This window comes from Myxocyprinus asiaticus, chromosome 2 (genome assembly GCF_019703515.2).
Source record: "Myxocyprinus asiaticus isolate MX2 ecotype Aquarium Trade chromosome 2, UBuf_Myxa_2, whole genome shotgun sequence".
NCBI classification, from domain to species: domain Eukaryota; kingdom Metazoa; phylum Chordata; class Actinopteri; order Cypriniformes; family Catostomidae; genus Myxocyprinus; species Myxocyprinus asiaticus.
In genome coordinates, this window is record NC_059345.1 from 60,272,877 (window position 1) to 60,285,061 (window position 12,185).

General features: G+C 39.3%; 2 protein-coding genes across 2 annotated transcripts in view; one reads left to right on the top strand and one right to left on the bottom strand.

The window, feature by feature from the left end:
* The window catches only part of LOC127452865 (aryl hydrocarbon receptor nuclear translocator 2-like), a 1,027,890-nt gene that overhangs the window by 455,199 nt on the left and 560,506 nt on the right, over positions 1-12,185 (bottom strand). The gene's annotated exons all lie outside the window — the stretch shown is intronic.
* The window catches only part of LOC127453305 (selenoprotein S-like), a 53,294-nt gene that overhangs the window by 8,606 nt on the left and 32,503 nt on the right, over positions 1-12,185 (top strand). The window contains exons 2-4 of the mRNA XM_051719618.1: positions 9,125-9,256; positions 9,348-9,454; positions 9,551-9,640. Coding sequence (XP_051575578.1) covers positions 9,125-9,256; positions 9,348-9,454; positions 9,551-9,640 — 329 coding nt within the window. The remainder of the gene's footprint in view (positions 1-9,124; positions 9,257-9,347; positions 9,455-9,550; positions 9,641-12,185) is intronic.

Genomic DNA, 12,185 nt, shown 5'->3' on the forward strand with positions numbered 1-12,185 from the left:
GTCCAAACAGCCTGCACATCAAATTCCGGGGTGTGTTTTGTGTCGTCCTTCCTCTTGGCGTAATTCCCCTTCCCCTTGGCTTCCCCGTAATTACTTCAATTTTGACGTTTTACCTGTGAACATAAGCACAAAAACATAGGCAGTAATTTGTTTTACAGAGGGTTGACCGGTGTATTCACTCCTCCCTGCAGTAATTTGTTTCTTTTAGCACTAGCGGTGAGCGGTAGAGCAATCTAACAGAGACATGGAGTGGTTGAAAAGCCATTACTGGGCAGTAGGCTGTCAGAGCCAAAGCTTTGGATTTAGACCAATTGACTCTGTATCCTGAGAACTTAGAAAATTAATTAATGATTCTGTGGAGGCAAGACATTGATCTAGTGGGGTCGGAGATGAATAATAAAATATCATAAGCATAAAGCAAAAGCTTATGCGCCATACCTCCCGCCACCACCCCTGGAAAATCATCTTCCCTTCTTATCGCGGCTGCTAATGGTTCCAGGGCAAGATAGAACAATAATGGGGAAAGAGGGCAACCCTGCCGGGTGCCCCTATGCAGAGTAAAGTAATATGAAATTAATCCATTTGTTTGTACCGCTGCTGCTGGGTGTCTATAAAGTAACTTAATCCATCCAATAAAAGTATTCCCGAACCCGTAAATTTCCAAATTCTTAAAAAGATAATCCCATTCTACCATATCAAACGCTTTTTGGCGTCAAGTGAGATGGCAGCGACCAGAGTCTTGATCATTCCCCTCTGACCACATGATATTGATGAAATGCCTAATGTTATTGAAGAGCTGCGGCCTTGATCTATATGTACAGTTGTGCTCAAAAGTTTGCATACCCTGGCAGAAATTGTGAACTTTTGGAATTGATTTTGAAAATATGACTGATCATGCAAAAAAAAATTCTTTTATTTAAGGTAAGTGATTATATGAAGCCATTTATTATCACATAGTTGTTTGGCTTCTTATAAATCATAATAATAACAGAAATCACCCAAATGACCCTGATCAAAAGTTTACATACCCTTGAATGTTTGGCCTTGTTACAGACACACAAGGTGACACACACAGGTTTAAATGGCAATTAAAGATTAATTTCCCACACCTGTGGCTTTTTAAATTGCAATTAGTGTCTGTGTATAAATAGTCAATGAGTTTGTTAGCTCTCATGTGGATGCACTGAGCAGGCTAGATACTGAGCCATGGGGAGCAGAAAAGAATGGTCAAAAGACCTGCGTAACAAGGTAATGGAACTTTATAAAGATGGAAAAGGATATAAAAAGATATCCAAAGCCTTGAAAATGCCAGTCAGTACTGTTCAATCTCTTATTAAGAAGTGAAAAATTGGGGGATCTCTTGATACCAAGTCAAGGTCAGGTAGACCAAGAAAGATTTTAGCTACAACTGCCAGAAGAATTGTTCAGGATACAAAGAACAACCCACAGGTATCCTCAGGAGAAATACAGGCTGCTCTGGAAAAAGATGGTGTGGTTGTTTCAAGGAGCACAGTACTTGAACAAAAATGAGCTGCATGGTCGAGTTACCAGAAAGAAGCCTTTACTATGCCAGTGCCACAAAAAAGCCCAGTTACAATATGCCCGACAACACCTTGACACGCCTCACAGCTTCTGGCACACTGTAATTTGGAGTGACGAGACCAAAATAGAACTTTATGGTCACAACCATAAGCGTTATGTTTGGAGAGGGGTCAACAAGGCCTATAGTGAAAAGAATACCATCCCCACTGTGAAGCATGGTGGTGGCTCACTGATGTTATGGGGGTGTGTGAGCTCTAAATGCACGGGGAATCTTGTGAAAATTGATGGCAAGATGAATGCAGCATGTTATCAGAAAATACTGGCAGAAAATTTGCATTCTTCTGCACGAAAGCTGCGCATGGGACTATCTTGGACTTTCCAGCATGACACTGACCCTAAGCACAAGGCCAAGTTGACCCTCCAGTGGTTACAGCAGAAAAAGGTGAAGGTTCTGGAGTGGCCATCACAGTCTCCTGACCTTAATATCATCGAGCCACTCTGGGGAGATCTCAAACGTGCGGTTCATGCAAGACGACCAAAGACTTTGCATGACCTGGAGGCATTTGCCAAGACGAATGGGCATCTATACCACCTGCAAGAATTTTGGGCCTCATTGACAACTATTACAAAAGACTGCACGCTGTCATTGATGCTAAAGGGGGCAATACACAGTATTATGAACTAAGGGTATGCAGACTTTTGTACGGGTAATTTCATTTTTTTCTTTGTTGCCATGTGTTGTTTTATGATTGTGCCATTCTGTTATAACCTACAGTTGAATATGAATCCCATAAGAAATAAAAGAAATGTGTTTTGCCTGCTCACTCATGTTTTCTTTAAAAATGGTACATATATTACCAATTCTCCAAGGGTATGCAAACTTTTGAGCAAGCTGTATAAGAGATGTCATAACTTTACTCAAATTTAACTCTTACACTCGCTTGGATCGTTGTCCTTTTTAAGTATCAGTCTGATCCGGGCTTGTGTCATGGTTGGCGGCAGCTTTCCATTCTTTAATGATTCCGTATAAACTGCTAGCAAAAGTGGAGCCAGTTCTGTAGCATAAGATCTAAAAAAATCAGTGGCAAAACCATCTGGCCCCGGAATCTTGCCTGTAGGCAAGGCCTTAATTACCTCACCAAGCTCCTCCAAGGTTATCTCAGAATCAAGAGAATTTTTTTGCTCAGTCATCAGTTTAGGGTGTTCTAATGGTTCCACAAAGTTTCTAATATCTTCATCAGTAGATGAAGACGTGGAACTATAAAGATCAAGATAGAATTCTTTAAGCATTATTAATATCAATGGTTGAGGTAAGAATTTCACCTCCAGCAGATTTCACTGAGGGAATGGTAGAAAAAGACACTCTCTGCTTTATATACCTAGCCAAAACCTTCCCTGCTTTGTCCCCCAACTCAATGTCTTGCCTTGAATAGCCAAAACTCCACCTTTTGCGACGAAATAGTATTATATCTGTATTTCAGTCGGGTCAGTTCTCTGAGGCCATCAGACGACATTCGGCGCTTCAGCTCTGCCTTGGCACTTTTAATATTCCCTTCCAACTCCATGAGTTCTCGTGCTTTGGACTTTTTGATGAATGAGGCATACTGTATGATCCGACCCCTAAGAACTGCCTTAAGTGCGTCCCAAGCCACGCCTACAGAGGACACTGAGGACCAGTTGGTCTCCATATACACATTTATTTCAGCCTTTAACATTTGTTGGAATTCAGGATTTTGCAAAGGGGTTACATTAAAGAGCCAACTATATGATTTATTTTTCTCACTCCACTCATATTAACATTTCACATTTTGACTTATTAGAAAAAATAGGTTGTGTGTCAAAAACAAGATTATAAAGACCACATTCCAACATTAGTGCAACAATCAAACCCCGAACTTCCCCCCGAACCAAACAAACAGAAAAAAGAAAAACGTGCACATTAACCCCGCGCACGACAGCGCCAATGGGCATCCATCAGTCCATGTTCGCCTACGAGAGCCCCCTTGACAACTTTGCCGTCGGATTGCTAAAATCTGGTGCTTCTATACAAATTTTGTGAGACAGAATTACATAACAGAAGAAAATCTATAAAACAAACTCCAGCCAATAGGCAGAATAAATACAAAGAACGTGTAGATTCATCCACACACTGTCCCGAAGGTCTGTTCCTCCCCAAAACAAGCTCCAGCCTCTAGCGGAAGCAGCACACACACACAAAAATAAATAAATAAAAAGCTTCCTCAGACAGTCAAACGAGTGTTCAGTGAGCCGGCTGTTTCATAAGTGCAGCAGATGACCTAATCATTCCTATATCCTGCAAAAAAATATTCCACAAAACAAACTCCATCCAATAGGAGGCTTAAGCACAAAGAACGTGCAGATTAATCCACAACTGTCCCGAAGGAGTGTTATTCCACAAAACAAACTCCAGCCACTAGGCGAAACAAGCACAAAAAGAAACAAAGAAGGTGCCCATTTTCCTTGGACGGTCAAGTGAATGTTCAGTGAGTCAGGTCCACTTGGCTGCAAAGCGAGCGCCACACAATAACTTACTCATTCCCTTGACTTTATAAAGGACAATGCTTGTTGGGGACAAGTAAATATTTTGCGGCCATCCTTAGCATCTATTCTCAATCCGGCCAGGAACTTCATTGTAAAAGCGACCCTCCATTGATGCAAAAGTTTCTTGAAGGAGTGTTATTCCACAAAACAAACTCCAGCCGCTAGGCGGAACCAGCACAAAAAGAAACAAAAAAGGCACCCAGCTTCCTCGGACAGTCAGGTGAATGTTCAGTGAATCAGGCTCACTTGGCAGCAATGTGAGAATCACACCATGGCTTACTTATTTCAATGACTTTATGAAGGTCAATGCTCGCTGGGGACATATAAATACTTTGCAGCCATCCTTAGTATCTATTCTCAGTTTGTCCGGAAACATTAGTGCCAAAGCGAACTTCCATGTAAGAGTTTCTTGCATTCCTTGAATCAATCACATTTCTCTCTTGTCGAATTCGCAAAGTCTGGGAACAAGAAAATGTTGTGGTTCTTCCAAGAAAGCCTTCCTTTACTCCTCGCATAACATGAGATCTTTATCAGATGATCTCAGAAATTTGGCCAGAATTGGCCTGTCTCCCTCCGTGGATCTCCGAGCCGGGACCCTGTGAGCTCGCTAAATTTCCAGCTTATGGCCTGTTATGTCAAGCAGACTCGGGAATTTCGCTGATTAGGATTCTCAAGGTCTTCCAACTTTTCCCAGACGCACTGCAAATCTGCCTTGGTTGCTAACGGGTTAGCAGCTAATTCCCTCTCGGATGACTCCAGATAATCGATCAGTTTCTCGACGTCTGACACTCTTGTAACCACCTCAGAGAATTTCGCCTCCATGGCCGTTTTCGTTCGACGTATTACAGCAAAATCCTCCAAGTCCGCTACAACCTTCGCCAGCATTGCTGACATTCTTGACATTTGATGCTGAATCTCTCCTGCCGCACCGTCCAAACCGAGTCCCTGGTCTGCGGCCTTGTCAGGAGCATCAGCTTGAGCACGTAAGTGTCTTTTAATATCTCCAGAGCCTGAGGATTTTGAATTCTTTGACATACCGACTTCAGTTATGGAACAAGGTTTATCGAATCTCACTGGTTTATGACACAAAAAGAATTAAAAACTAGCAAAGTGCGCAGAGCTCGCTGTTCACACGTCCGACCCTCGCATGGCACCCAGAACAGTCCACAATATTATATTATTAAAATATATAGACTCAATTTAAATTAATTTTATAATTATATTCTAATACATTGTTTTTAATGTGGATTGAGGACAGCAGCCATGCTTTAGATTGTTTGTGAGTCACTCTTAGGGATTTAGAAGTCCTATGACTTCTAAGCTATAGTGGTTTTAGGAGCTATTTTTAGTGTTAAAATGCTTCATGAATTACTCTTAGATTAAACATTCCTAAAATTAGGGGTGACACCCTTAATTTTTAAGAGTTTCTCCTAAATTTCTATGTTAGGAGCTACATTTAGCCTTAAGATTTTTTTGTGAATATGGAATATGAAATCTAACAGACTATAAAAGATCAATTGTACATAATGCAGACAAAATGTCTATGTTTATTACATGTTTTATTAAATTAATTCGGTAATACTTTACAATAAGTTTACATCAGTGAACAACAGTGGTTAACATGAACTAACAAAAATTACTACTACAGCATTTAGTAATCTTGGTTAATGTTAATTTCAACATATATAATACATTTTTAAAATCACTAACAATGAACAATTGCATATTTATTAACTAACATTAACATAAAAAATAAAAAAAAGATATTGTTCATTGTTGGTTCATGATTAATGTTAACAAAGAGAACCATATTATGAAGTGTTACCAATAATTCTTGACAAACACATAGCTATTGTTGATCAGCACAAAACCACCCAAACAGAGTGCAGTAGTTTTGAAATCTATAGCCAACATTTGGAATGGAATAATTTTGACAAGCTTCGTGATTTGAATGGTTATGATAAACATTGGATCATCTCATATTGATGCGCTGCTCAGTGTTTTCTTACACACACACAGCCACTAGAGGGCACTGGTAGCTCGTACAGTGCTGACTGAATGCAGACAATGTTTTAAATGCAGCATTAGTAATCACACAAGGCCATATCGTGATTTCAATCTTAGTTCAATCCATAATGCTGCATTAAAGGTTAGTTTACCCAAAAATGAAAATTCTCTCTTCATTTACTCACCATCATGCCATCCCAGATGTGTATGACTTTCTTCTGCAGAACATGAACAAATATTTTTAGAAGTCTCAGCTCTGTTGAAACTAACAATTCAAGTGAATGATGACCAGACTTTTGAAACTCCACAAACCACATAAAGGTCACATAAAAGTAATCCATAAAACTCCAGTGGTTTAATCCATATCTTCAAAAGTGATATGATATGTGTGGGTGAGTGTAACACTTAAGGTAAAGAGGAAGCTAGGACTGGCTTGACAAACACATATACATATAATGACACTTTTCAGCGCGTATAGAAACAAAAACATGCACTGCTTTTCAGCCAGCTGCGTCAAATCATAAAAACACTCAAACACACGGGCAAGCTTCGTACATCTCTCCCATCTGCCGCTGTCTCTTCTCCTGCCAAATACTCCCGCCACTCCTTGCTCTGCCCAGATGCCGATCGGCTCCGCCCTGCTCACCACAAACCCCCATAGCCGAACTTAGGTTGGGGATTTCTCTGGCCTGTGACCTACCCCCCCCATTTCTAGGAAGGGAGCATCGATGGGTCACATCGGTCTCCGGATCCGACCTGTGCGTGCCTGGGAGGGGGAACAGGGCGAAAGGGAAGAGGGGGGCGAGAATAACAAAAGGGATTTATTTCCCTTTATTTCTCACTGTGGTGAGTAGGACGGAGGTCCTACTCACCACAGTGAGAAATAAATCAATGTTGTTATTTTTTTTTTTACCATAAATTATGCGTGCGCTGCTCTTGACGGCCCAAGGCATTTATACTTGATGCGCACCGCAGTTGAACTTTTCTTCAAACAACAGATGGCAGTGCAGAGACTAGCCCTGACTAGTGCCCCATCGGTCTGAACTCGCTTACGTCACCAGTCTGGACTCAAAGGAGGACAACAAGGGCTTAGGGTGCCGTTTGGGACAGGGCTCTTGTTGCGTTTCTGACCTATCAGTCAATGACTTAACAGACAGCATTTACGTACGAAGGTAACTAGTTTCGGACAGGCGGCCTAGACAGCACTACGACACATCGTTGCTAGGATACATTCAGTCCAACCGAACCACAAAGGTCTAAGAATCTAGAACAAAATCAAGACAGTTTTGGTGATAACCAAGCAGTGTGGTAGTCGAGACCTGCTCATCTGAGCCCAAGTCCAGTCCGATACCAGAGTAGGTCGAGTTTGAGTCAAGACCAAGACCAGTAAAAGCTGAGTTTAAGACAAGAGTTTTTTATAAATGTATAGTTTAAAGAACTATTGACTCTAGGTGCATTTATCAAATAAACCTTATTTATAATTTTTTTGGTTAAACAATTTTACCAGTTGAGAATAAAAATTAAATAAATTACACATTCTAGGTTAAGTGAACAAACTGGTATTACAATTACAACATGTCCGTGAAAAACTCAAATTAAAGGTTTAAAGTCCCTATGTGGCTTAGCATGTATACTATTATATTACATTCAAGTCAAGTAAAGGTTTTTACTTTACAAAATACAGCTTTACTGTAACTAAAATGGGCCTAAAACTAAACAATAATGTATTAAATTGACTATGTTTACGCAGAAAGTGAATATAAATCATTACATTAAATTTGTTAACAATTTCTTAAATTGCACTACTACATTTCATTCATTGTAAGTCAAGTAAGCTTTTGCCTGCAAGATTTCATCTTGGGGTATGCACAGAATCTTTTTTTTTTTTTTTTTTTTTACAAAAATAGAATGGCATAGATTTATAAAATTTTCAGAAAATTAAAACAAATCAATAAAGAAGTAAATTAGACCATTAGACAAAGACGGATAAAAACAGACCATTTGACAAGATTTTGTTGTGTGTGTGGGCAGGTATAAGTGGTTTACTAGGACTTTTTTTTTAGGTTACAAACCGGTAATTACAAGAGTATTATGCTATAAATGTGGTTTATGAGGACATTTCTAGTGTCCCCATAATTCAAATCCCTTAAACATACTAAACGAGGTTTTATTGAAAATGTAAAAATGCAGAACGTTTTTTGTGAGGGTTAGGTTTAGGGGTAGTGTTAGGGGATAGAATCTATAGTTCGTACAGTATAAAAATCATTGTCTATGGAGAGTTCTCAATGATAGCTGCACCAGTGTGTGTGTGTGTGTGTGTGTGTGTGTATTTTAGCCTTCTACTTGGAATGTAGTGCATCTTCTTGTGGTGAATTAAATGAAATATATAAATATTATAAGAAAAGAACAATAGATGTAATAAAGGTTCATTCAAATATAACAATAATACAAAAAATAAAGTGCAGAGGTGTAACATTAATTATATTTTGAAAGGTTAACATTACTTAAAATATTAGGGGGTACTTCCAATAAATCATTTAGGTCAAAGGGGTTCAGCTGACAAAAAGGTTTGGGAATACCTGTTGTAACACATGTACTTAAAGGCCCTATGCCGCTTGAGCCCTGATAATTGCTGTTTTCAGATATATATTCAGATGTATATATTCAGAATTTATTTAATTGTAAGCATTAAACATTATATGATGCTTAAAAGATCAATAAAACAAAACCTTTTTGTAAAATATTTTAAACCAGTTTTTTAGTTATTAATGTTAATATTCATAAATGTACCATACAAGGTTCAAATACTTTTTTTCGGCCACTCTACATATATATGTACATTGTACATACTGTAATTTACACTGTTATTTAATGATCTGTTAACCTTTATATAATATAAGAATCTTTTTATGCCTTTTATGATTATATTTTTACTGTCAGTATCTCTCTGAATACAAGATAACATTTAAAAAATGTGCTGTGTCTTGATTGTGATATCATTTTTCCCAAACAGTTTCTGTTTTTCTGTCTGACTATGGTTGGTATCTGCTGTTCCTGTGTGTGATGGTTTATCTGCTCATTCAACATCTCAGCAAGAGCAGATCCAGGGAGAATCAGAGTCCCTCTGTCTTTGCAGCAAACCAAGGTAAGAACAAGCAATGCCTGGCATTTGAAAATTTAAATGCCATGAAAGTATTTCAGATAGTAGACATGAGAAGTAAATTTCATATCTGCAGACCCTGTGTCTGTGGCGAGACGTCAGGAAGCCCTGGAGGCGTCACGTCAGAGAATGCAGGAAGAGCTCGATGCTAGAGCTGCAGAATTCAAAGAGAAACAAATGAGGGTAAGCCTCTCTTGTTAGCACTTTATACCAGGACATCCATTTGGTTGAGATCTTGTTTGCAGTACTCACTCATGCCGGTTCATCTATTCTTTTTAGCTTGAGGAGGACAAGAGAAGACAGAAGATTGAGATTTGGGAAAGTATGAAGGAAGGAAAGAGTTACAAAGGAAATGCAAAAGTTGAACATGTAAGGATACTTAGATTTTAGGCTCTGTTCCAAAACCTATATAGGCAGCATTTTAAGGCATCATCTGACTTTGCGTTCCAAGAGTTCTAAGAATCCTTCTTTTTCCCAAATTCTAAGATTGTAGGTGGAGCGTGAAAAGTGTTTAATATTAAAGTAGTTATAATTCATTCAATGACAGAAAATACCAATAAATAATATTTTAGACTTATTTAAATTATTTTAACCAATATTTGTGTGTGCCATGTTTTGTTATGCTTATTATGCCAAAGTGGTTCTCATACAGGATGCCCATTGTCTGACGTCTTATACGGGATGCCAGTTGTCCTGTATTGTAGATCCTAGACACTTTAAGGGGGATTCTATTGCATTCACTATCAAAATCCTTGTGTAAACTTCCGTGGGACAGAGAACGGCGCGCGTATATCACAGCATTTAATCTTCATGCACACTTCAGAAGCTGCTCTCAGTGAAGTGCACAGAGCATGTCGATGATGGTCAGTTAATTTGGTATGCTCACAAAATGCACTGTTGCACCGGAAAATGAACAAAATACATGGCTTTTATTTCAAATATTCGCTTGAAATTAGTCAAATGTGATTTTAAATTAGAATTTAAAGTGCTTAATAATTGCTTTTATCACAAATAATCAGGGTTAGACCAAATGATCACTGTCAGGCGGTGCAATAATCACAACAGGTCTAATTATTAATGTCTTCTTAGTTTACAGTTTTATAGTAGGTCTAATATTTTAACCATTTTAAAGTTTACTTGCATTGTCTCAGACAGAAAAAGTTTATATAAATAAAGGGTCTTCCATTGAACTCTTATTAGCCACATCATGGGTTTCAACTCTTAAATGTATGGTATTTTTGTGTGTATTTATTATTGGAAATTGCATATTTAGTTATTATGCATTAAATTATATTTACAGGTAAGCGCATTTTTACTGTCATTGACCCATTTATACAGGTATACTATAATTTGTGACTTTTCACACAAAAAAATGCTGCAAATGGTATTGCAGTTTTTGAGAAAACCAGCATTAAATTCTGTCATTTTGGTCTTCAATAATCAAGAAAAAGTGCCACAAAATGCTGGTGGTACTGGTTATTTTTATTAGGGGTTGAAGCATGAAGTGTTGAAACTGTTGTAATTGTAGGGTTTAATTTTTATTATTTTTAAGGGTTCAAGCACAAAGTGCTGAAATCCTATTATTTTTGTCAGGATTTTTATTATTAGAGGTTCAAGCACAAAGTGGGGAATGGCCACGAAGGCCGTTCCCCAGTCGCTGCTAGCGCTCCCGGCCACGGAGGCCGTTCCCCAGTCGCTTCCAGCGCTCCCGGCCACGAAGGCCGTTCCCCAGTCACTGCCAGCGCTCACAGCCACTGAGACTGTTCCCCTGTCCCTGCAATTGCCCCCGACCACAGAGGTCGCTCCTCTGTCACTGCCTGTTCCCCTGTCATTGCCAGAGCTCACGGCCATGGAGGCCGTTCCCCAGTTGCAGCTGCCAGTGCTCACGGCCACGAAGGCCGTTCCCAGGCCGCCAGACCCTGCCTTCGCCATGAGGCCTTCCCCCAGGCCGCCAGACCATGCCTTCGCCCTGAGGCCTCCTCCCAGGCCGCCAGATCATGCCTTCGCCCTGAGGCCTCCTCCCAGGCCGCCAGATCCCGCCCCTTTCCTTAAATTCCCTCCCTGGTTTCCCTCCCCTCCCTCCCTTTCTATGGTGTTTCTTGTTCTTTGTTAAGTGTTTGTGTTGTTTGTCTTTTTTTCTTTTGTTTGATGTTCCCTTTGAGGGGGGGTATTGTCATGTCCTGTCACCTTGTCAGGTTGGGTTTCTGCCTGACAGGACCATGGCAGTATCGGCCTGGCATGCGGAATCAGCAATTTAAAGGTATTATTAGTATTCCTCCCTAATGGGAGTCTGAATTTTATTAAAAAGTTATATATCTTTTGAAAGCATTGATGCATACCAATTGTTTTTTAAATGCAACAATGATATAATGTCCTGAGGATACCTGAGCAGTGTGGAGACAGCGACACATTGTGGTCAAAATGTTTAGTCAATTTAAAAACTTTTAATGTATTATTGCTTCCTTAGTCCAAGTCTTCCGAAAATGGTGGAGGAAAAAAAAAAAAAAAAAAAATTATATATATATATATATATATAATTAAAAATTTGATGACTGCCAGCTTGGTATGTCTCTTTAGCACCTGTAAAGCTTGTGGCAATGTGGCGCAGCGGCCAGTGTGCCATATATGTTTTCTGTATGCCTTAAAATCATTAGCTTGTCTTTGGATTCCTTGGGTCAAGCAGATTTCAGCGATACCAATTTTACCTCTCTGCCATATTGATTTTTAATAAAAATTAAATAAATCGAGATTTAAAGAATTTAAAAGAAAATTAGTATGCATCATTGACATCATGTCCTGAGGAAACCTGAGCAGTTTGGAGACAGCACCACCTATAGTTCAAAAGATAACCTACACTTGTTTCTCACTAACTTCGGCTTAACTTCCGGTTAGTTGTTGTTATCAGTTAAACAGT